This window comes from Mastigoproctus giganteus, chromosome 3 (genome assembly GCF_048544385.1).
Source record: "Mastigoproctus giganteus isolate SK-2022 chromosome 3, ASM4854438v1, whole genome shotgun sequence".
In the NCBI taxonomy this organism is placed as follows: domain Eukaryota; kingdom Metazoa; phylum Arthropoda; class Arachnida; order Uropygi; family Thelyphonidae; genus Mastigoproctus; species Mastigoproctus giganteus.
The window spans coordinates 74,671,051-74,697,771 of NC_143577.1; the positions used below are offsets into that span (position 1 = coordinate 74,671,051).

Here is a 26,721-nt window from a genome sequence, read left to right on the forward strand (position 1 = left end):
AAAGTTCCACTAAAGGAAGAAATCGAAAAAGCCACCAGAGAACTGACGTGTGGCAAATCACCTGGAATTGATGAAATCGCAGCGGAACTGATTAAAGCTACAGGTGTGAGGGGCACCGAGTTTTTTCATAAAATGATTGTAAAAATTTGGGAAATAGGACAGTGGCCATCAGATTGGAAGAAACCAATTTTCATTCCCTTACCAAAAAAAGGAGATCTGAAAATTTTCTCAAATTACAGGACAATTAGCCTAATTTCTCATGCTAGCAAGATTCTTCTTAAAATCATATTAAACAGAATCTCAAGAAAACTTGAAGAAGAAATGCCAAAAGAGCCAGCAGGTTTCAGAAGGGGCAGAGGAACCAGAGATCAGATCTTAAGTCTATGACTGATTATTGAAAAATGCAAAGAATGCGATATTCCAGTCGTTTTGTGTTTTATAGATTATGCAAAAGCATTTGATTGTGTTCAACATGAGAAACGATGGCTAATATGGGTTTCCCAATCCACATAATTCAGTTGATTAAGCTACTGTACCAGGAAGGAACTGAGACCAACAAGGGAAACAGACTTTTTCACAATATGTAATGGTGTCAGGCAGGGCTGACCTTTTTAATCTTTATGCCGAAGATATCATGTGTGAAGCTTTAGAGATTTAGAGACGGGAATCAAAATTGGAGGAATGAAGATAAACAATCTTCGTTATGCAGATGATACTGTGCTAATTTGCAATTCTAAGGATCATTTTAAAGAAACTCGGGGAGAGTATGTGAAGCAAGTAAGAAAAAAGGATTGTTTCTAAATGTGTATAAAACTAAAATTATGATGATTGGTGATAATCTCGGTTCCAGTAAAGCGAAGGTTAATGGGCAAGATATCAAAGGAGTTGATGAATCTGATTACTCAGGGTCAAGAATAAATAAAAATAGTGACTGCTCAAATGATGTAAAGAGATGACAGGCAACTGCTAAAATGCTGGTCACTGATCTGGCAAAATTATGGAGAGATCAAGATCTGCCCCTAAAGATGAAACTGAGAATCATTGATTCATTAATATTTCCATTTGCCACTTATGGATGTGAAAGATGGAATCTGAAAAGAGTTGACAGGAAGAAAATTGAGGCATTTGAAATGTGGTGTTGCAGGAGAATACTGCATATTTATTACTTGGATTGAAGAACATATGATTGGGAATTGAATAAAATTGGTAGGCCTAAAATTCTTCTTCATAGCATCAACAAAAGAAAACTAAAGTTTTTTTTGTCATATAGTAATGGGGAAACTTTCCGTTGAAGAATATAATGGAAGGAAAAATCAAGAGGCCGAGGAGCAGAGGAAGACCTGCAACTAGGTGGAAGGAGGATAGGATCGGTGAACTTCTGGGTATGAAATTTTGTGATGCCACTCGTAGAGCACATGATCGATGCAGTTGGAGGAATTTGTTGTTGGCCACAACAGCTCCTCAGGAAGCTATGTGACTAGAAGAAGAAGTGTGTAATCTCTCATGTGTGGGCACAAAAGGTAATATTGTTGTACACATTGACACCAATGATATTAAGAGGAGAATAGAATTGCTTAAGTACAGGTCAATTTTGAAAAAAAGGTGTAAGTTAGGGTTGAATTTGAAAGTGTCTGCAATACGGCCCAGACACGATAGGAGTATATGATGAGAGCTTTGTCAATCAATTTGGCACTGGAGAGATTGTGCAAGGCTCATGTAGTCTACAGCAGCATGTTCGGGAGGCAAGCAGAGGGAGTAATACTCTTGATCTGATTATCCGTAGTGATTCTTCATACATTAAGAATCTGCAGATAAAGGAACCACTAGGTGGCAGTGATCACAGTGTGCTGATATGGGACTTACTCAAAGGGGTAACTACCATTAGGGGTTAAGGGAAGGGATTTTGCTTTTGTAAAGGTGATTACAGCGGTCTGAGACAGTTTTTAAATTCTGTACAGTGGGACCAACTGATGATGTTACCAACAGCAAATTCTAAATGGGAAGCATTCAAAGAATTAATCTTGGAAGCTACTAGGTTGAGTGGGAGAAGACACAAAAGAGAGAGTGTGGGACAGAGAGTGTTAATCAATGGACACTGCTCTTTGTGGACTGTTATTAGTGGAGTCCCCCAGGGCTCAGTGTTGGGTCCATTGTTGTTTTCTGCATTTATTAATGATATTGGTGAAGGTATCAGGCTTAATGTCTAAGTTTGCAGATGATACGAAGGTTGGCAGGGTTGCTAATGACACTAATAACAGTACACTACTGCAACAGGATCAAGAAAAGTTGATCAGTTGCGCTGAGAGATGGCAACTGAAGTTTAACTTTGATAAATGTACAGTACTGCATATGGGAAGCAGTAACCTCAGAGTAACGTATCAACTGCATGGTACTACACTGACAGTGGTAGAGAGTGAAAAAGACCTGGGGGGTAATTGTGCAGTCAGATATGAGCAGTGCAGATGGTCTGCAAGAGTAGCCCATTGTGTCTTTCCAATGATATACAGGAATTTTTTTTAGTAGGGATAATTAGGTGAATATCCTCGTAAGGCAATGGACCAGGCCTTGTGTACTGTATACAGGTCTGGAAGCCTCATTTTAGGAAGGATATAGAGCTGCTGAATGAGTACAGAGAGGGGCAAAAAGATTAGAAAAAGGAACAAAGGGTTGCTCTTACAGTAAACTTTGTAAATTGCAAATTGCTTTGTAAATTGCAGTGTCTGGAGTCTAGGCACCTGCAAGGTGATCTGATTGAGGTGTACAAGGCCTTGAAGGGTTTGAGCAAGCTCAATGCTGATGTGATTCTTCCTCTTGCTCAGATTACAAACCTGAGGGGCATAGATTCAAACTGAGGAATGACAGTTGTAGAATAGATGTGTGGATATTTACCTTTAGCCAGTGGTGGTTGATTAATGGAACAAACTTCCATCTGTCTTAGAAGTTGACAGCTTAAATAAATTGAAGGCAGAACTAGACAAACATTTGAAGTGAATGTCTGTCTAGTTCTGGGAAGGGTTTTTTTTTTTTTTTTTTGGCTGATGCTGTATAAGCTTGCTTCATTGCATCATATGCCTCTACTAATGCTAATGTCTTAGCAATAGGAAGAATGCTATTCCTATTCAGCTTACTCAATCCATTCAAGGCCTTAAATATCTGAATCAGATCACCCCACAGGTGCCTAGTCACCAGATGCTGCAATTTGCAGAACTGGCCTTGAAGCCTTTCTAGGTAAGAGAACCCTTTTCTTCTCTTCACCAATTCCAGTATATCTGCATCCCTCCTAAAGTGAGACCTCCAGCCCTGTATACAATACTCAAGTTCAGGCCTAACCATGGCGTTGTACAATGGGATAATCGCCTCCTTATCCCCGCTAGCAAAGTTTCTGTATATCATTGACAAAACTCCATGAGCTGTCCTGGCTGCATGTTTGCACTGCTCAGAGAATTTCATGTCCGACTACACAATTACCCCCAATCTTTTTGATTTTCCACTTCCCTGAGTGTAGTACCACAAAGTTGATAAGTTACTCTGGGATTACTGCTATGCATATGCAGTAATTTGTTCAGTGATAAACTTAGACTGCCATTTCTCAGCCCATCAACCCAATTTTCCTAGTTCTTGTTTAAGTAGCTCACCCTGATTACTGTTGTTAACCATCCTTTGTATCATCTGCAAACTTTAATATTAAGCCTAATCTTCATCAATATCATTAATAATTATTGAAAACAACAGAAGGACCCATCACTGAACCCTGGGGGACTTCACCGATAACATTAGTCCAAGAAGAGCAGTACCCATTGATAACTACTCTGTCTTCTTCCACTTAACCATCCCTTTATCCATAGCAGTATCTTGCCCTTAATGTCATATTTCTCCATTTTATACACCAGTCTTTTACGTGGAATAGTACCTTAACCTTCCTGAAATTCAAGTATATGATATCAAAATTATTTTTTGCATGCAGTTCCTTGGTCACTACATCCTAGTAACCTATCAGCTGTTGTTTGTTTGTTATTTGGATTTTAGGAGCATTAGCAACTAAGGCCATATTGCTCCAGGATATGTGGTGGTCATTCCCTGACCTTTCCACATCCTCCGTATTTGGTGGTGGTGGGCTCGAACCCCGATCTAATCAAGAAGCGTGTGCTATGTACTGCTGCTCCTTCCCACCTGGCTACGGAGGCACCAATCTATTAGCTTGTTTCGACAAGACCACCTCTTAACAAATCCATGCTGTGACTGTATTACAGTGGTTTTCAACTTGGGTGCCGTGGCACCTTAGGGTGTGGAAATAACATTCTAGGGGTGCCACATAATTTGGCTTTAAGTTACTTAAACTTTTTTTTTTAAATTTATTTATTTCATTATAAAAAGGTGTACGGTATCTTTTTAATTTTGTAGTGATCTATAATTGATATTTATTTAGTACATCTATATAAAGAATAAAATTATTATATAGGTATATATATAATTTGTATTATGAATTATAATTTTGTTTATAGTTATATTATTTTAATAACTATCATATAACTTTTTTTAATATTAGATATATATATATATACATACAGAGAGAAAGAGAGAATCAGATCAAACAGGCAGAAAATCGAGTGGGGTGCCATAAAATAAAATAAATTACTTAGGGGTGTCATTATTAAAAAAAGGTCAAAAACCACTAACATGTCTGTAATTACTCATGTCAACTTTTGATCCTCCTTTATGAATTGAGGATACATCTCCAGTCCATAAGGGCCTTCCCTGAATCCAAGGATGCTCTCATAATTATGGCTAAAGGCTTCTTGCTTACCTCCTTTGCTGCCTCCCTTAATATGATTGGATCCCATCCACCCCAGGTGTCTCTTTATATGTTCAGCTTCAACAATTTCTCTTCTACTTTCCTTTCAGTTATCACAAAGTCATTTAGCTCTGCAGTGGAGTTTGTTAAACTTCTGACATTCCCTCCCCTAAAGGATTCCTCATTTATGAATTTAAATGCAAAATACCTATTCAATTTTTCAGCAACCTGGGCAAAATCACCAATGGTTAATCCACTGACATCAAGTGGCCCAATATGATTCAATCCCTTTCTTCTACTGTTAATGTAAGAATGGAAGTCTTTGCTAATTTTGCATATCACCATCTTTAGGCTTAGAGAACACTCCTACTCTCATTTCTGTTTTCCCAGTGCTTATATCACACCAAAATGACTTAAAATTGCACTGATCACCCATGTTGACTGGATGCACTGTCTCAGATTTAGTATGCTTCTTAACTAAGAGCATAACCCCTCCACCCCATATTCAAATTGTATTCCCCATATTCAAATTCTAATGGGGAATACAATGTACACAGGAACACTTTTGTCTGAGTGACACCATGTCTCCACTATCCCGACAATGTCTGCATTTGATGACTTAATCAGTACTTCACATGCATCAATTTTATTTACGATGCTCCTAGCATTAGTGCACATGCAAGTATACATGCACATGTTCTTACTCTTAGTTACCCTTAAAGAGCCCATGTATTTACTTGTTCCATGGTGACCCACACCAGGGCCTAAAATTCACAACACCTTGCTTTCCAGGCTGCTGTATTTTCCAATAGAAACAGGGCAAGGATCACCTTCACCTGTGCCCAAGGCTCTCTTTAATATATTAGTCTGTATATTCCCCCCAATTATTTTTTTTTTTATGAAAACCCCAAACACGAAAGGTATAAAAACCTATAGTACTTAGTACCGTGCATGGGTTGAAGGAGAAGTATGGGGGGAGGGGGGTGCCGGAAACTTTGCTCTAGAGACTAAACATGGGTTTCACCACTTCAAGCCTCCAATAAGCAAAGTGGTGGTATTTCACCGGTTGATGAAAGTCATCTACCACCTACAATTAGGCTACATATCCCCCCAAGTTTTCCGACCCACCTATAACTGCCTTGATAGCATCAGCAAATATTCTTGCACCTATTCTATTTAAGTGTATCCCATCCCTATAAAAACAGTCTCTCCTGTCAATCCCAGAATAACATACCAACTGTGTGGTACCACACTCAAGGTTGGAGAATAAAGAAGATATGGGGTTAGTTGTGTAGTCAGACAAGCAGATCTTTGAGTTCATGGGGCTTTGTCAATAATATACAGGAATTTTGCCAACAGGAATAAGGAGATGATTATCCCATTGTATAAAGCAGTGGTGTCCAATCTACGGCCTGTGGGCCGGATCCAGCCCTCGATTAATTTTTATAAGGCCCGCATGGAAAGTGAACTAAAACAGCATCGATCGCCACTCCATGTACAGGCAAGTGTTCAGCTCGACTGTGTCAAACAGGTACATGTGGTTCAGGGCAGTCATATGTACGCTAAATACAGTTATGTATTTTGATATAGCTTATTCATTGCATTGGTGCCTCTGTAGCCAGGTGGACAGGAGCAGCAGTGCTTAGTACACAGTTCTTGATTAGACCGGGATTCGAGCCCGTGACCACCAAATACGGAGGATGCGGAAAGGTCAGGGAATGACCACCACATGTCCCCGGAGCAATATGGCCTTAGTTGCTAATGCTCCTAAAAACCAAATAACAACAACAACATTCATTGCATTGAATTAATTATTAATCTGTATTGAATTAAAAAAAAAAATCAATCTTAAAAATGTTCCAAAAGGGGAAAATCGATTTGGAGTGTCTTGTTTTTGATCCAAGGTGGATTGAAGACTATTTCTTCATTGATTCCCACAAAAGAGCAGTGTGTTTGGTGTGTCAGGAGACTGTGTAAGTTTTTAAAGAATATAATTTAAAACAACACTGATTCCAATCATAAATCTTATGATCAACATAAAGGAGTGCTGTGAAAAGAAAAGTCTTCAAAGTTACAAAAAAAATTAAGAAAACAACAAAACATACTGAAAACATATCAGTCAAGAAATTTATCTGCTGTACGTGTGCCAGTTATCAAATTGCACCTTTGATCGCTTTTGAAAGGAAACCATTCAATGATGGTGAATTTGTTAAGCGTTGTTTGTTAAAAGTTGTGGAAGAAATTTGTCCGAACAATAGAAGACATTAGTTTGTCTCAACACACAATTATGAGTATAAGATATTGAAAAGAATTTGTTCAAACAACTTTCGGAAAACATAAAACAAATGAAATATTTTAGTGTGACACTGGATGACAGTATTGATGTAAATGACACAACCCAACTCATCTTTATACATGGAATTGATAATTTTGTACCAGTTGAAGATTTAGCTGATCTACAGAGTATGTGGGGAACAACTACAGGTGAAAATCTTTTTTGAAAATTTGCCAATCTATCGAAAAGTTAGGATTAAATATTAAAAACCTGGTAGGAATCACAACTGGCGGTGCAAAAAATGATTGGTAAAAACATTGGGCTTATGGGTAGAATAACCAATAAAATAATAGATATCAGAGCTGAAACTCCGATTGGAATTCACTGCATTGTGCACCAAGAAGCTCTTTATGGGAAAGTATTGGATCTCCAACACTTTATGAAGTGGTTATTTCAATTGTAAATTTTACAAGATCACATGGCTTTAATGTGGCTGTTGAAACATCAAAGAATGTTTCAACACAGAATAAGGGAAACCAATAAAACAACTATCAAATATGGAGTGGCTGTTTGATCTTGTAATTTATACATACACTTCTAGCCATTTAAATGCTCAATTTAAAACTAAAAGGGAAAGGAAAATTGGTCTGATTTGTTTGGTGACATCAAATCATTTCAGAATAACTTATTATTTAAATCCCAGTTGAGCAAGACAATTTAGTTCACTTTGAATGTTTTACTAAGCTAAAGGAGAAACACATTTCCAAAGAATCGTTGCCTTTCATTATTACAATTACTTTTTGAAAAGTTTGAAAGTTGATTTTCTGATATAAAATCCCATGGAAAAACATAAGCTTTTGTTTGGGAATGTATTTACTTCTATGGCTGAAAACTACAATCCCAGATTGCAACTTGAAATTATTGATCTTCAAGCCAAAATATGATTCAAAAATAAGTATATACCTGGAAAAATAAACTATTTGACTTCTACAAGGCTTTTCCATCTGAAGATGTTCCACTAATAAAAGAAAATGCCATGAAAATGGCTACTTTGTTCGGATCAACGTATGTTTGCAAGCAGATTTTTTTCACTCTTAAAATCAAATAAATATTTAAAAAGAAACAGAATAACAGATGACCTTTTGTTTTGTTTTTTTGTTTTTTCACGAAACTCCCAAACATGAGAGGCATTAGAACCTATAGTACTTAGTACCGTGCTTGGGTTGGAGGTTAAGAAGACGAAAGATGATATTTGTTGACATTAGACATGAACTTCTATACACTAATTTTCAGGAAATACGTATGAAGGAAGGTTGTTCCAGAAAACGGCAGTTGAATGAATAAAAGAGGAAGATGAAAAGTTGATTCTGTGAGTTTGAAGTTGGACAGTAAATGGATGCTGGTTGGTGGCAGCATGTGTTCAGACTGTTTTGAGAGAGCGTGAATTATAGAACCAAAGTCAGAAGACGTGCCCATGGAAGTATCTGTAGAAAAGGCATACAGCAGAAACAGTACATCTATGAGACAGCGAGTGGAGAGACTCTGTTAGAGATGAATCATTAATTAACCTAACTGCCCTTTTCTGAATGGAATCAAGAAGCTTGAGAGAGGTTTTGGGGGCACCACCCCTGATGTGGGAACAATATTCCATGGTAGGGTGGATTTGAAGAAAAGTAATGCCGAGAGCGAAAGAGAAAACCAAGTTTTTTAGATGCAGAGGAAGCAATATTTGTAATGTGCTTGTGCCAAGAGGGATTAGAAGTCAGGGTAATTCCAAAAGAGATATATCATCTTGCCTAGAAGTCTGAGTGTCACCAAAGATAAGCATAGGAGCAGAAGAATCCTTTTTTGTGAGATATAAGACAGGAGTGAGTTTTAGAAGGATTGAAATCAAGTAAGTTGTCTTTGCCCCACTGGAGAATTACCCGGAGATCGGCATTTAAGGAATTGATTGCAGATATCCGAGAAGTCGAAGCTGATTGAGCAGGGCAAGGTTTCTCAAACTGGAATGCAATTTGCTATCATCAGATAAACTATGGATAGGATTTCCGATCAATGAAAGAAGATCATTAATATACAAGAGGAAAAGGATGGAAGGAAAGGAATGAACCTTGGGGAGGCACCAGCATTAGTAGTGAGGTTAGAAGACAGAGAGTCATCTACCATCACCCTCCGTGAGCGGTCAGAGAAAAAACTGAATAACCAATTACAAAGAACAGTTGGCAAACCATAGGATGAAAGCTTGTTTAGAAGATCTTTATGCCAAACACGATCGAAAACCTTTGAGATGTGAAGAGCAACTCTTTGTGCTTCACGAAATTTTTCCATTGAATTTGTCCATAAATTGGCAAGATAGGCCAAAATATCACCTGTGGATCAACACTGACGGAATCCATACTGACAATTGTTGATCAGATGGAAGTTTTCTAGATAGTTTAAGAGTTGACAGTTAAGTGATTTCTCCATTACTTTAAAAAGAGTGGAAGTAATTTAACTGTTTATTTTATTTTTTTATTTGTTTTTTTTTAGGAGCATTAACAACTAAGGCCATATTGCTCCGGGGATATGTGGTGGTCATTCCCTGACCTTTCCGCATCCTCCGTATTTGGTGGTCACGGGCTCAAACCCCAGTCCAATCAAAAAGCGTGTGCTATGCACTGCTGCTCCTGCCCACCTGGCTACGGAGGTGCCCAATTTAACCGTCAACTCTTAAACTATCTAGAGGCCTGAAGTAGCCCGGTGGTCAGGAGCGAGAGTGCATAGCACGTGTTCCTTGAGTGGACCGGGGTTCAAGCCCATGACTACTGAATACGATAAATATTTTGTATTGGCAATTTATTGTAAACTCTACTGACTTGGTTGTCGGCATGACAACCAAGTTTTCTGTTTATACTCCGGCACGGAGTATAAACAGAATGGCAAATTTCCAAGCAGAAGGAAAAAACACCTTTGGAATAAGAAAGTGAATAAAGGTGGCATAGAACATGAGTAAGTTCAGGAGCGCAGGTTTTGAGAACAAGTGAAGAAATACCATCAAGAAAGACCTGGAGCTCCATCAGGACATAATCTTCATTACGTATTGAGATTGGTGTCACAAATTTGCAACCAAATTCTGGATATTTAAAAATATCCAGTCTCAATCATCTCATTAAACGTTAAGTTTTGTCCAGTAAATGTTATTGTGTATTGTACTTAATAAAATTTTCGAATATTTCAATTTTAGGTTTATCATTATATTTATTTATTCACCTTAATATTGAAAAGCAGTGATCCTTTTCAGATTGTAAATTTTCTAAAATAACCATTTAAAAGCAAAAGTAAAGTATTTTTTTTAAAAACAAAAGTGAAATATTTCAAACAGAAACAAAAGTGAAGTATTTAAAAAAAAAAAAAAAAAAAAAGTAACTCATATTTTTATAATTTTAATAAAATCTAAAAAATAAATCACTGACATATATCTGTTGCACATAAAAGTGCTGGGAATTTGCATTATGTTTTATATTTATCTTGAAAAGAAAAAACGAAAACGAAAAAACTTTTACGAGTAACAAGATATAGAAAATGTGACACAATTTTTTCTCAAATTACTCTGTGTGGCCCGCGAAACAAATCTAACTTTGAATATGGCCCCCATACGGGAAAAGGTTGGACACAATTGCTTGAGTACATCATACAGGTCTGAAATCCCTATATTTGGAAGAACTCTGATCTGTTTGAATGGGTGCAGAGAAGAGCAACAAGATTGGTAAGGGGAGAGAAAGGGCATTCTTACCAGGAAAGGTTTCAGTTCTGCATTTCACAGCAGCATAAGTTTAAATTGTGGTAGGATGATTGTAGGATAAATATGCAGGATTTTCCTTCGGTCAACAAGTAGTTGATTGTTGGAACAAATTTCTATCTGGTGTTTTGGAAGTGGGTAGTTTGAATAAATTCAAGGAAGAACTAGAAGCTGTTAGAAGGGACAGACATGTGATATGGAAATTTTTTCTTTTATGATGCTGTATACATTTCCTTGCATCATTTGCCACTACTAATACTAATACACAAAAATACAATCAGATCTGCTTGTATTCTTGTATTCTACAGGATATGGAGATGCACATTGAATTATAGTGCTAAATTAAAATAGGCAGCTGGAAAAGTAGATGAATATTAAACTTAAACTTCCTTAACCCCAACAAAATCTGCATAGAAAAATGCTCATTAACCAAAAGAATAGCTCAGCACTCCTCTATTTGATTTACGCATATCACTACTATTGTCATTCCTCAGGTTTCTGCAAAATTTAGCAGCATTAAAGTCCAAAAGCAGGTTTTCTGGCTCACCACACTGTGAGTAGTAAAAGACAATGTAGAATCCGCCAAGAAACTAATTGTGTAGACCACTTGCAAAGGCTTCAACACAAATCCACCCGTTCTCAAAAATTCTAGTGCTCTGGACTGCCTGTGGCATATTTCCATACAACATAGAGATATTATGTTTACCAAAATTCCCCTCTCAGATGCCAAAAATAACTACTGATTGGCCATCTTACTCCATTAACTAACAGCTGTAAGGTCTAAAACATAGATCTTAGATCTTACAGCTGAAGAAACATATTTCCAGTTCCATGGGCTTATTTGAGAAAGAAAGGCTTCAATAGGGAGAGCCCACTGTAATTCCCTCTGACAGAAGTATCTATTTCTAATTTAGAGATCAATGCTCTTGAAGATTACCCTCGATGATCAGGGGCTATGACAGACTGCCACAGTACTGTTTGTTATGTTGTTAAATCATTTTGTCTGAGTTTTTAAGCACCCATCATCCTATATATTTTCAGTTCCCCCTGCTTACTAAACAATCTCCTGTTGCATTATAACTTAAACCTAACATCCAAAATAGAACTATAATAAAAATTCAAATGATTATCCAGCCCTTTAATGACAAAAACAACTAAATATAATAAAATTTTGAATCAAAAATTTTAAATGCAAAAAAAAAACAAAAAAAAACACAATTCTCCTACCTTTGGGTACTTTAAATTTACTGTCCTTCTTATACCATATACAACTTTGGACATTGTCTAATATTTTAACAGGATACTAAATTAAAAAAAAAAAAATATATATATATATATATATAATGTCTAACAATATGTATATAAAGTAACATTTTCATACATTTTTCTCTAAGCTATAGTCTACTATTAGCAAATATTGTTATTATCTTAGCTACACAATTTATATACCTTCTTACTTCAAGAGAAAATATGAAATAGGAAAAATGAAAAAAGCAGTTTTATTTTATTATTCTATTATGCAAAAAGAAAAAAATTTAATTCACACTTTTTACTGCCAAGATTTAGTTCATACACAAACAAGGACTGCTATACATGCCATTGTTTGAAATCAGCTTTACTTAATCTAGGATTTTTATAAATGCCAACAGTAAACTGTAGGGTAACACTTTTGGTTATAGGTAATATTTTACATTGAATGCAAGCAATTGTAATTTATTAAAAGTTATTATGGCCATTAGCAGGCCTGCTCTGCACATATTGCTTTTGTGGTTCTAATCCAATCAACTGTCCAACAATCCAATCATGGCCCAGACTAGAGCAGCAAAGCAGCATTCACAGAATAGCCAGAGTGCTGAGGCTTGTGGAAGAACTGAAGGGGGCGATTCTCCAACGCATCAAAGTCTAAAACAATGGGCGAAATGTGAAATGTTTGCAGACCGGGATAGAACAGGACATGATCTAGCCAAGGAGGATGTCTTTGTGTGTGCTAGGTGCAGAGCCTGTGAAGAAATTAGGTGCCAACTCAGTGTTCTGATTGAAGTCTATGAGTGTTTGAGGTGTAGGGTAAATGCCCTCAAAGAAATTAATATGAGGGGGGCCCATCAAGCTCTCAGCTGCCCAACTCAATGCCAGAGCTCACTCCTGTGCATCAGGCAATACAGTAGCAATCTCCAAGGCAGAATGCACTGGTCCCACAGAAACTAGTTACTGTCGGCGACTCTATTGTCAGGGAGACGGGGAATATATCATGCAAAAAGGATACACAGGACAGGAAAGAGGAGGAGGGGTTATGTTGCTAGTTAAGAAACACAAAATCTTAGGAAGTACGTCCAATAGATGTTGGTGGACAATGCAGTGTTGAGTCTGTTTGGTGTGAAATAAGCACTAGGAAAGGAAAAATGAGAGCAGGTGTGTGTTATAGGCCTAATGAATCTGATAAGTATAATGAGCAATTCCACAGAGAAATAGTGGGCCAGTAAATCAGAATGTCTTATAATGGGGGATTTTAATTTTCCAGATAGTGACTGGAAATTGTAGTTGGTCACTCGCACACTAGCAAGACTTTTTTGGATTTATTGAATGACTGTTTTGTACAGCAGCAGCATGTTCAAGAGGCAACCAGAGTGGGTAATACTCTTTATCTGATTATCAGCAGTGATTATTCATGCATTAAGAATTTGCAGATAAAGGAACCACTGGGTGACAGTTATCACAATGTACTGATATGGGGATTACTTAAAGATGTAACTACCATCAAGGCTAAAGGGAAGGGCTTTTGCTTTCATAAAGGTGACAACAGACAGTTTTTAAATTCTGTACAGTGGGATCAACTGATGATGTTACCAACGTTGAATTCTAAATGAGAAGATTTCAGGGACTTAATCTTGGAGGCTACTAGGCTTTTCATTCCAACTAAGAAATACTGTTCAAGTTTCAGGCCTAAATGGATGTCAGATGAATTAATGAGGCTTGCGGCAGAGAAAAAAAAATATATGGGATGCATATAAATTATCAGGTGACACAGAAGCCTATGGCAGATATAAGCTTTAGAAAACAGGCCTTGTGCTTTGGGTTGCATTACATCATCCAAGTTTCTTGCGATGACCGACTAACTGGTTAAAATAAATTTATTAAAATAAAGATGATATATACATAAGATAAAAAAGAAATAAAATAAGATAAGTGTTAAAATACAATAAGATAAAACTGTTAAAATATAATATAATAAAAGCATTAAAATACATAGTAGCTTTCGAAGCGAAGTGCCTCTTCATCAGCTAGTCTGTGAATGGTGTACTTCAGTATATATTGATGTTTACAATAGCACAAGTCAGCTATGCATGATCATATATCACAAGTCTTACATACAAGCTTATATGATAGACAAGCTTATATGAGATATAAGCTCGTCTGTAATCAAGTCACAAAGAAGGTTAGGCAGGCAAAGGCAGATATGAGAAATCTTTGGCAAAGGATGCAAACAAAAACAGCAAAGAGATACTTTACTTATGTAAACTGTAGAAGGAAAGGGACGAATCAGATTGGGCCACTTAACATAGATGAATGAGTATTTTGCATCTACATTCAGACCTGAGGAGTTATTGAAGGAAGGGAATGCCAGACGTTTATCAAATTCTAACAGGGAGCTAAGTGATTTTGTAATAACTGAGAGCAAAGTGGAGGAGAAATTGTTGAAGTTAAACATAAGGAAGGCACCTGGGGTGGACGGGATCTATCCCAGTAATATTAAAGGAGGCAACAAAAGAAGTAAGCAAACCCTTAGCCATAATTATGAGAGCTTCCTTGGACTCAGAGGAAGTGCCCATTGACTGGAGGTGTGCAAATGTATCACCAATTCACAAAGAGGAGGGTTAAAAAGGTGACACAAATAACAATAGACCTGTTAGTTAAACTTGTGTTCCGGGGAAAATAATGGAGTCACTGGTTAAAGAAGCACTGCAGGATCATCTAGACAAGACTGCAGTAATAGTTAGGACACAGCATGGATTTGTTAAAGGCAGGTCTTATCTGACCAATTTGATTGGATACTATTATTATTATTATCATCATCAGCCATATGGTACAAGGAAGCCTGAGGCTTATGCTGCACCAGACAAAAAAAAAAAGTTCTGTATTACCCTGAGAGTGAGAGAGAGAGAGAGAGAGAGAGAGAGATATCACCAAGAAAGAGAAGAATGATAATGTTCAGCTCAGGATCCTGGGTGTGCCAAGCCCATACTCATGAGATGCGAGTCCCTGGGAGTAAAAATAATATGGTCACAAAGGAACTGAATGTCAAAAATAATTTTGATATCATATACTTGGATTTCAGGAAAGCTTTTAATACTATTGCACACGGAAGACTGCTATACAAATTGGAGAGGTATGGCATTAAGGGTAACTAGCTACAATGGATAAAGGGATGGTTGAGTGGGAGACAACAGAGAGTGGTAATCAATGGACACTGCTCTTTGTGGACAAATGTTATTAGTGGAGTTCCCCAGGGTTTGGTGCTGGGCCCACTGTTGTTTTGTGTATTCATCAATGATATTACAGTGTCTGGAGACTAGGCACCAGCGAGGTGATCTGATAGAGGTGTATAAAGCCTTGAATGGTTTAAGCATGCTCAATGCTGATGGGATTCTTCCTCAAGCTCAGAAAAATCACGAGAGGGCATAAATTCAAATTGAGGAAAGACAGATGTAGGATAGACGTGCGGAAATTTGCCTTTAGCCAGCGGGTGGTTGGTTGGTGGAACAGACTTCCATCCCTTGTGGTGGAGGTTGATAGCCTAAATAAGTTTAAAGCTCAGCTGGACAGGTATTTTGAACGAACAGAGGGGTGAAGTGGAAGTGGGTTTTTTTTTTTTTTTCTTTTTTTTTTGGCTGATGCTGCATAAGCTTGCTTTCTTGCATCAAATGCCTCTACTAATGCTAATGATATTGATGAAGGTATATCAGGATTAACGTCCAATTTTTCAGATGATACAAAGGTTGGCAGAGTTGTCGTTAACAACCCTGCCAACCTTTGTATCATCCCTGCCAACAGTAAAGACAGTATGCTACTCCAACTGGATCTAGATAAGTTGGGAAAATGGGCTGAGAAGTGGAAACTGAAGTTTAACATTGACAAATGCAAAGTACTGCATATGGGTAGCAATAACCCAAGAGAAATATACCAACTGTGTGGTACTACACTCAGGGAAGTGGAAAGTGAAGAAGACCTGGGGGTAATTGTGCAATCAAATATGAAGTTTGCTGAGCAGTGCAGATGGGCTGCCAGGGCAGGTCATGGAGCATTGTCAATGATATATAGGAATTTTGTTAGCAGGGACAAAGAGGTGATTATCCTATTGTACAAAGCAATGGTCAGGCCACACCTAGAGTACTGTGCACAGGTCTGGAGGCTTCATTTTAGGAAGGATGTAGAGTTGCTAGAACGAGTACAAAGAAGGGCAACAAGATTGGTGAGCAGAACAATGGGGTACTCTTAGCAAGAAAGGCTTAAGTTTTGCAAACTGCAGTGCCTGAAGGTTGAGCACCTGTGAGGTGATCTGATGGAGGTGTATAAGGCCTTGAATGGGTTGAGGAAGCTGAATGCTGATGGGACTCTTCGTCTTGCTCAGATTGAGAACCTGATGGGGCACAGATTCAAATTGAGGAAAGACAGTTGTAGAATAGATGTGCGGAAATTTGCCTTTAGCCAGTGGGTAGTTGATTGGTGGAACAGACTTCCATCTTTTGTTGTGTAAGTTGATAGCGTAAATTAAGGCTGAGCTGGACAGGCATTTTGAACAAATGGAGGTGTTTTTTTTTTTTTTTTTTGGCTGATGCTGCATAAGCTTGCTTTCTTGCATCATATACCTCTGTTAATGCTAATCTTTGGTGGTTATAACTACTACCACATTTCTTTCAGCTTTGGTTTTATGTATGTTGCTGTCTAGCTTAGCTGTTTTAATACTTTCCTGTGGTTTGACGACAGGTTGTTATATTTTTTGTAAGTGTATTCATATTTATTTTTATGCAGTACATTTATGATTTCTAACTTGATTCCTGGTGTTTATGTTTTGGAAGCGAGTATGAAGTTGTGCTAGAAAATTGAGAAATGGGATTTGTTGAGTGTCGGAACGAAATGTAAGCGTAAACTTAGTGTCTTGTATTCTATGATGGAAAAGGGTCTGGAGCTTACGTTACGACATTGGAGAATCCCATGTTATTGAGGGAGAGGGGATTGTATGACTAACTACTAGTGTATGAGCAAAAGATCTTACCTGAGATAGGGTTTAACATTTTGCTGGGTTCTCAATTTTTTGAGTTTGTCCCCATTATATAGGGACAAACACAGTAGTATGTCCCTATATTTCTAATTTAGAAATAAACATGATAATACAAACGTAGGTTTTGAGTGTTCTATTATCTTCAAACAGCACAGTTTACCTACACATCATCCCACTCAAGGAATACTTTATCACCAGATAATTAAGGGTTTAACTGAACTAAAGGATAAATCAACTTATAAAAAAAATAACTTTTTATTATTGTTGACGAAGTTTCCTGATAAAATTTTAAATATCTAAACCACTCATGTGGAGGGAGAAGGTGGAGTGTCAAGATGCCTTAGAGAAAATAAAAAACTTACCTCACTTTCTGGGACATCTGAATCTTTGAGATCAAAATTTGATGCTATAAAGAAAAATAACAGAAATGTATTTTTAAAAATTAAGATAAAATGAAGTCATTTACAATTTCTAAAATTTCTTTCAAAACTTGATACCATAGCAGTTACACTCAATTTTGATTCACATATGAATTAAGATTGCAATTATGAATTATGATCAGTGAAAGTCATGAGCATATAACTACTGACAGATAAATAATTACTTTCTCCTTCCAAAAAAACTTTGTCACTACACATTTGCCTCTTTTTCTCATCTATAGTGATATATAAACACTAGTCTAAAAAAGTTTTGACAAGAACTGCACACTGTAAACATAAATGAAAATAAAATCAGTTCATAGAAGTCCTGTTTCAAACACTATAAAGATAATTTACACAATTTAATTGTGGATGCTAGTCAGAACCACATTACTAGCACCCTCATTAATTGAAGGTGCTAGTGGTGGTAGTGGTGTCAATGCTCTACAAGTAACACCATTTGAGGAGTACTTAGCCTGGGCAACTGGACCAATTGTTATAGTACATTGGGCTTTACACTAAGCTCAGTGATGTCCCAAAAGTCAGTCTTAACCCCATATGTTTTCTGTTTAGAATGTGTAAATTCAGAAGTCATATAAATGACAAAATAATAATTTTTGAAATCCCAAATTGTTTTGATTTTATAAACATTGTTCATTTAATATCCCTCAGTTACAATGTTTGAATTTTTAAGAGTAAAATGAAAGTAAAAACACAGTGGTGTTTAAAACTAAACACAGCCAGTATTAACAATTTGGCATGATACAATATTTTATGCCAATATACACTGAGTGATCACTAAATTATGACCACCCTATGAAAACTGAATGCGACCCGTTGACCACGTGAGGTACGAGAGTGCGGAGTTAGTCGACCTACGTAGCATAGATAAGGTGTCAGTGGTTCAGTAGGTAGTAAAATTCCAAGCGTGATCAGTAAAAGGAAGGATTTATCGGACTTTGATAAAGGACAGATTGTGGAAGCTCAATGAGCTGGTACCTCGATTTCCCAAATGGCTGAACTGGTGGGGTCATCGAGAGCCACCATAGTTAAAGTGTACCAGGACTGGCGCCAAAATGACCCGACGGCAAACCTGCCAAGGTTAGTGAAAGGTTGATGTTAGAAGTGAGTGCCGGGTAAGACGACTCATACAGGCAAACAGGCACAGCACTGTTGAACAGTTGACTACCCAGTACATGGGCCAACCGGGAACAATAGCTGGCATGACCATATGTCGCACGCTCGCACGTATGGGCTATACCAGCAGACAACCCCTATGGCATCCTCTCCTAACCAAGGTTCATCGGCATAAAAGACTCGCCTGGTGCAAAGAGCATGCAAGTTGGACGTTAGAAGAATAGAAGGTGTGCTGATCAAATGAGTCACGTTATTTACTCCACACCATGGATGGTCATGTACGGATTTGGTGTCAACAACACGAGGCTCTTGATCCATCATGCATGGTATCAAAAGTGCAGGTCGATGGAGGTGGTTGTATGGTGTGGGGCATTTTTCCCTGGCAGGAACTTGGACCCCTGGTGCATGTGGAACAACATATCAGTGGTCTCTGCTACCGTCAACTGCTTGCTGACTGTACACCCTGCTATGTTACACTTTTTCCCGAATGGCGATGGTGTCTTCCAAGATGACAATTTGCCAAGCCATTGGGCACTTGTGCAGGAATGGTTTGAGGAACATAGTTCTGACTTCCAGCATATCGACTGGCCTCCAAACTCCACCGATATTAATCCCATACAGCACTTAGGACACTATGGAAAAGCATATCAGGCATCTGGATACACTAATCACCTCCATACCTGTATTGCTGATCACATTACACACAGCTTGGTTGGCCATACCTTCCGAATGCTTCCAACATCTTGTTGAATCAATGGCATGTCGGATAGCTGCTGTATTGGGGGCAAAAGGAGGACCTAAGAAGGATTATTACGTAGGTGGTAATAATTCAGTGATCTCATTTATATTTTTTATAAGGTAAAATAAGTGCTATGGGTCTATTCAGAAAGTAACTGGAATGCTATGATATAGTGAAAATAAGCATACTTACAAAATGGACAACTTAATCCCTTCAAAATAGTGTCCTCCTGAGGTGATGCACTTAGCCCAATTAGGGACGGGTGAAAGCATTTCCAAAAGTGTTTCAACTCTTAGAATCACTTCTAGAGAGTCAGTTTAAAAATCTAAAAGCTGAGTTATCATATTACACTTGATTGTTTGTTCATCATTTTGAATCCTTTCAGGGTTTTTCAGTCTAGGAAATAAATTTGATGGCAAATTTTCATGGTGACGCAAAACAGTACTCAGTTTTTGGAGTACTATTTTTCTGAAATATTTTCCAAACTGCATCACAAAGACATCTAAATAAATTCAACATAAAACTCTTTATTAATTGTTTGCCCCTCTGAGGCAGATTTGTGGTGGGCCTCAATAAAAAAATTTAGCAACATATTCTTCATTTTGCTGGATATCTGCTCTTCTTTTTTTGGCTGAGGGCAAAAAGGAACCTTCTACTGGATTATTGCTCTTTGGTTACATTCCCATTCCATCTGTAATTAAAATATGTTAAATATTATCTCATCATCGGTTGCACATTCAACCAAATTGAAAGCGACTTGACGTAATATTCACATGGTTCCTCTGTTAACAGCCATGGCACAAACTTTTCAGAAATTCACCTCGTGTTCAAAATTTTCTTTAAAATGGCATTAAATAATCCAATGGAGATCAAAGTTTCTTCAGCAATTTCACAAACAATTAATAGCAAAGTTATTAATATGCACTCACAACACAATTTTATCATTTGCTGAAGTTGAGGGCTGTCCAGACTGTAGATCACTTTTGGCTAACTTAACCTCTAGGAAACAATGGTCCCAGTTCAAAACTTGTGTATGGCACATTGCAGAGCCCCCCATATGTTATTTTAAGATCACCAAATGTTTCAGTTGCAGTTTTTCTGATTTTAAAGCAAAATTTAGCACACATGACAAAAAAATTAAATGACAAGCCATACTGACATACACTCTGTGAGCACTGAATTATGACCACTCTCATTCATAATGGACAATGCCACATAGCTCACAGTATAAAAAGCCAAAAAGCTTCATATGCTAAAGCAATCATAATTTGCATCTGATCGTGCAAGTCAAAGTGAAGCAGTAGCAGTTATGGGACATAGTAAAGATATCAGAGAGTTTCAAAAGGGCTTGTTTGTGGGAGCTCATGCATTGGGTATTTCCATATTGGGAATGACATGTCTTGTTCGATTGCTCACAGCCCACCGTGGTTAAAGTGCACAAAGAATTGTCGAACAGGTCAAACCGCCTCCCACCAACAGAACTATAAGGGATTATGCAAGGTGGATGCTTGTGGTGAGCAAAGGGTGCAGTGCATTGTACGGGCTCAATGGCAGATCACTGTGTAGACAGTCAACATCACAATACAATATGGGGAATGCAAGATATTCCAAATGATGATGCACAGCACACTGAGACATATGAGGTTCCACAGCAGATGACCCAAGAGACATCCCCTCCTCTGCTAATCACTGTCAATGGGTGAATGCTGCTGTGTCAACCACACACTGGTTGGACAGTGGATGATTGAAAATGAGTGTGCTGGTCGGGCGAGTTCAAATACTAGGTGCAACATGGCAACAGATGCCTTTATGTGTGGCGTAAGCAACAAAAATCCATGGACCCATCGTGCATGGTGCTCCCAATCCAGGCAGGTGATGGTAGTTGCTTAATATGGAGCATGTTTTGCTAGCAAGAACTAAGATCCCTAGTGCATATGCAATGTTTCACTGGCAGCTCTGAGGAGACCACATGCACCCTACCAAATTGCATTTTTTTCCCCCCAGACAGAAATGGGATCTTCCAAGATGATAACATGCCGTCATTGGGCCCCGCACTGTGCACAAGTGGTTTGAGGAAGACAATGAAGATACACTCATCTTTATTGGCCTCCAAATTCACCTGACCCCAATTGAATTGAACACCTGTGGGATGTTTTGGAATGGAAAGTGAGGCATATGGATATGCAACAGTCATCTATTCTAATACTGTAGCAAGCCATGTAGGCAGCATAGTTGCAGAGACGTCTTCAGACATCTAGTGGAGCCAATGCCAAGGTGAACAGCAGTTTTATCTGTACAAACGGTGGCCATAATTCAGTGATCATGGAGTGTATGCATATTGAAATATGACAAGATGTGAAAGAATGTCTTTGTTATCAGAAGACAATAACAGAGTAAGCAAGTGAATAGCTTACTGCATGGAGGTAAGGATTAGACATGTATAAACATGTTATGCTTTATCACACTGCTTTCTTTTGTCTCAAGCTTGAACAACAAGCATAATCAAAATAATCAAAAATACTTTTTGAACAGCTCTCGTATAAATGATGAATATACCAATGCTAAGCTGCTAAGCAAAAATCAAAGTCCTAATACAGAGTACTATTTAAAAAATGCATTGTGCTAATTAATAATATAAGCCAGTACAGTAAATATTTTTTTGTATATAAACATAACTGAAAGCAATTTATAATTCAAGAACTCAATTAATTAAAAATTCAAATTATTCCATAGCATATAAAATGATATGATAATACCAAATAATGATACTAAATTCCATATTGAATGACACTCCTAAAAATGCCAACATGGAGACAACTGATTGCCTTTTCACTTGATTAATGAAAAATGTGGCATTCAAAGGTTTAATAGTAATTATTATATTATATTAATTTTATGAGGTGAAACAGAGCTAATAAAAAAGAATTTATACAAAGAATAGGTATCCTTTGCCAATTGCAAGGGTTGGGTGGACCCTTGCGAATGGCAAACACTTAAAGTAGTGACGAAGAAGGCGTGAATATGTTTCTCTTGGGTGACTGTGGTGACATTGAACTCTGCCAGGTGTTGGAAGAGATTTGAGTCATCCTGACCAATCTTCCTCCATTACCTCCCCACTAAGTAGGGTAGTTATCACAGTTAGGTAATCACTTCCATATGGGTTCTCCTCTACCTCCCAAGTAAGTGAAGGCAGGAGAGAATGGGAGAAGACAGAAAGATCAATGGCACAAAACATAAATGGAAAAAAGCATGTGTTTTAAAAGTTTGCATGTTTAACAGGGTGGCCATTGTCAGTAAACATATGCTCTATGATTTAGCCCCTCATATTAATGTCAAACAACCCCACAGGGGGTGCCTCCGTAGCTAGGTGGCAGGAGCAGCAGTGTACAACACACGCTTCTTGATTAGACTGGGGTTCGAGCCCGTGACCAACAAATACGGAGGATGCGGAAAGGTCAGGGAATGACCACCGCATATGCCCGGAGCAATATGGCCTTAGTTGCTAATGCTCCTAAAAACCAAATAACAAACAAACAATAACAAACCCCACAGGGTGTGAAATCCCCAAAAAATAAGACAGAGGAATGTGATTGCATAAGATCAAGGTCTGTCAGTCCCAGGTGGCAAATAGATAGAGCAGATTGTTAATAAAAACCCTACTGTAAAGTGAACAGCTGCTGCCTATATGTTGGTAGTAAGTACCATAGGTTGAAATGGGTCCCAATTACCTATAACAACAACGCTTCCTCCATGGGCAGGTCCATCTCCTGTTCTGTTTTGATGTATTATAGTAATCTTATGCAAGGAAGGGTTTACATTTACCTTCCGGTATGTCTCCTGCAAGCAAAAGCAAACTGGTCTGTGCTATTATTGGAGGGTTTGATGTTACTACACTGACAGTGGTAGAGAATGAAAAGGACCTGGGGGTAATTGTACAGTCAGATATGAAGTTTTCTGAGCAGTGCAGATGGTCTGCAAGAATAGCTCATGGTGTCTTGTCAATGATATACAGGAATTTTTCTAGCAGGGATAAGGAGATGATGATCTCCTTGTATAAGGCAATGGTCAGGCCACACCCTGAGTACTGTATACAGGTCTGGAGGCCTCATTTTAAGAAGGATGTAGAGATATTGGAATGAGTACAGAAGGCAACAAGATTAGTGAATGGAACAAAGGGTTGCTCTTACAAATAAAGGCTTAAGTTTTGCAAATTACAGTGTCTGTAGAGTAGGCACCTGCAATGTATAAGGCCTTGAATGGTTTGAGCACGTTCAATGCTGTTGGGATTCTTCCTCTTGCTCAGAATAATCACCTGAGAGAGCATAAATTCAAGTTGAGGAAAGATAGTTGTAGGATAGATGTGTGAAAGTTTGCCTTTAGCCAGCGGGTGATTGATTGCTGGAACAACTTCCATCTGTCATTGTAGAAGTTGATAGCTTACACAGATTCAAGGCAGAACTAGACAAACATTTGGAGCGAGTGGATGGGTGAAGTGAGAAGATTTTTGGCTGATGCTGTATAGGCTTGCTTTCTTGCATCATATGCCTTTGCTAATGCTAATACTAATGTCATATGTATTCTGACAAAATCCATGAATGTTTCATGATAGGAATATAAAAGGCTGCTGTTGACCAGTGACACATTTCCTCCATGGAAAACATTTCCAAGAGTGAATTATCTAGTAAGTCCTTCACCTCAACATCTTGTAGTATGTTGAGTACTTAAGGTTTTTGTAGCTTCCGTTTTCTACTAGGTTTTGGTAGGGGGGTTGTGGTAGGAGGTACAGATACAGGAGTGGCAGCTCATTGGTCCTTTCATGCAAGTTTTTGTGAGCCTAATAAGTAGCATGCCATAGGAGTGAATGACTCTTTAGGTGAAATATTTCAGTTCGAGTGCTACTGAAATATTTCCTAGCTACCTTTTTGGCACACAAAGATTTTATACACATTGTATGAATATACACAATCTTCATACACATTGTATGAAGATTGGTATTTAGAGGTTTCACTGCTTTTCTTGCCTTCTCTTATGATATGTTCAACTCTGCCTTAAATCTCAGTATTTCTTTTTTAACTCTGCACTTCTAGCAGTTATTACAGGTGGGTTTGTAGCTGAACATGATGTAATTTCATGGTCCATTAATGTCATTGGGTGCCTGCAAGGGCACCACAACAGGCCATTTACAAATGTCCACTTCAAGCACTTAGTAGGTTAAGGATGTATGTCCTTACTGGGCAGTGCAGGTAAGTAGGTACCCAGCTGTAACCGAATTAGGAGATGGTGTGTTGAACATAAGGATGAGGTTTCTAATGGAGATCAGATTCCCCTCCCTATGTATGAATATTTCTTTGGCAGCTTTCACTCCTTGTGTTTTCAGATAACAAAAAATTTCCTCTTTAGACAATTCAGGGAGATCCCATTCTCTGTGATCCTTCGAGATGAGAAGATGAACTGAGTGTCTTGCAGGGGCATTAACATGACATAAATGACATTCAAATAATAGAGGTGGCTCGGAGAAGTTGTTTTGAGTGTTTTTCTAATTTTGTTTCACTAGTAAACTCTTCCAAGCCCTTCTGAAAAAAGACTGACATTTACTAGATTCCAGTTAGAATATCCAGTAAGAGGGCACATCGAACGCGACATCAATCCCGGGACGAGATTTCAGATCATTATGTGAAAAGCAAATACTGTTCCAAGAGTAATCTCATCATAGTACAACCTTCTGTCGAAGTAAAAATTTGATGTTTCCTACAAAACATCAGGAGTGTCAAAAACAAACTAAATGGCCTACTTGATTTGCTTTCCTGCGCAGAGTACAACTTCGTCATTCTGATTGAAACCTGGCTCAGAGATGAAATGGAAATTGATGCCTTCACCTTAAATCTTGGCTATCACACGCAGGCTGCTAACAGAATTGGGAGACGAGGTGGCGGTGTAGCAATCTGTCAAAGGAGTTCACTATCCCTGATTAAGGCATCCACTTATCCAGGAGGTGACACAGAAGATGTTCTTGGAATCTACCGAATTGCTGGTTTGTCGATCTCTGTGTGTGCCATTTATTTCCCTCCACCAGTTTCTGAGGATTCTGTCCTTAATCTGACAGCATGGCTGTCATCCACAATCAATCATCGGCAAAAGCTCATCATCCTAGGAGACTTTAACCTTCCACTGCCAGCCACAAAGAAGCACCTAGATACTCTGTCATTGAACATGTCGGAAATGGGCATTGGTCTTATTCATGTCCCTCCCTCACACGGCGATGCCACCCTGCAGCGCATCTTCTCAAACTGTTTAGTAAAGGAAATCCTGACCATAACTGGGAACTTCCTTCCGTCTGATCATGTTCCAATTGCTGCGATGATATCTTTGCAGGCACATAAGGATAAACGTACACAAGTACAAACTACAAACACTGTCAGGAGAGTGTACAATCCAAAATACATCAACATTGGAAAAGTTACTACCCTTTTCCAGCTTTACCCATGGAACATACTGGCTGAGCTTAACATAAATGAGGCTGCCTACTGGCTTTTGAGATGGATGGAATTCACTGCAAGGTCTGCAATGTCCAAAACTTGCATCCTTAGTCCCCACTTAAAGCCATGGTGGAATGACCTCCTGACCAAGACCTTTAGGGAAAAACAGGCAGCTCTTGCCTCTTACAAGAAGTTGCCTTCACAAGAGTCATACACTAAATTTTCCAAAGCAAGGATGGATTTCCAGAAAAGGAAACAATTTTCTATTGACAATTTCATGAACAGCTGGCTATCCAAGGGAAAACGTGTGTGGTCCACTAGTCATACTTGCACCCCTTTATCTTTAGATGTCCAGGAATGGTGTGAGCATGTGCTGCGTTTTAAGCGAGATCACCGTGTGTCCGAAGCATATCCTTGGAATGAAGTGTTTAATGTTTCTTCATCTTCCAGTAATACAGAAATTTCTGAAGAACAATTAATAAAAATAATAAATTCACTACCTGACAAGTCCACCACAGGAATTGATACAATACCTCTTTTTAGTCTAAAAATTGCTTCTTATTTCATCAGCAAAGAGCTCACTCAACTCTACAACAAAGTACTCAAATTTGCACAGGTGCCTTCAAGCTGGTTATCATACAGAGTCGTGGCAGTTCCAAAAAAGCTTGTTTGTTTGTTATTTGGTTTTTAGGAGCATTAGCAACTAAGGCCATATTGCTCCGGGAATATGCGGTGGTCATTCCCTGACCTTTCCGCATCCTCCGTATTTGGTGGTGACGGGCTCGAACCCCGGTCTAATCAAGAAGCGTGTGCTGCGCACTGCTGCTC

General features: G+C 38.3%; 1 protein-coding gene across 3 annotated transcripts in view; it reads right to left on the reverse strand.

Annotated features, from left to right (window-relative positions):
- The window catches only part of LOC150088086 (nardilysin-like), a 569,173-nt gene that overhangs the window by 177,077 nt on the left and 365,375 nt on the right, over positions 1 to 26,721 (reverse strand). For all 3 annotated transcript variants that reach the window (XM_090370567.1, XM_090370565.1, XM_090370566.1), the window contains exons 19-20: positions 17,485 to 17,528; positions 12,073 to 12,148 (exon numbers count right to left, since the gene is read on the reverse strand). In XM_090370567.1, the coding sequence (XP_090226693.1) occupies positions 12,073 to 12,148; positions 17,485 to 17,528 (120 nt within the window). The remainder of the gene's footprint in view (positions 1 to 12,072; positions 12,149 to 17,484; positions 17,529 to 26,721) is intronic.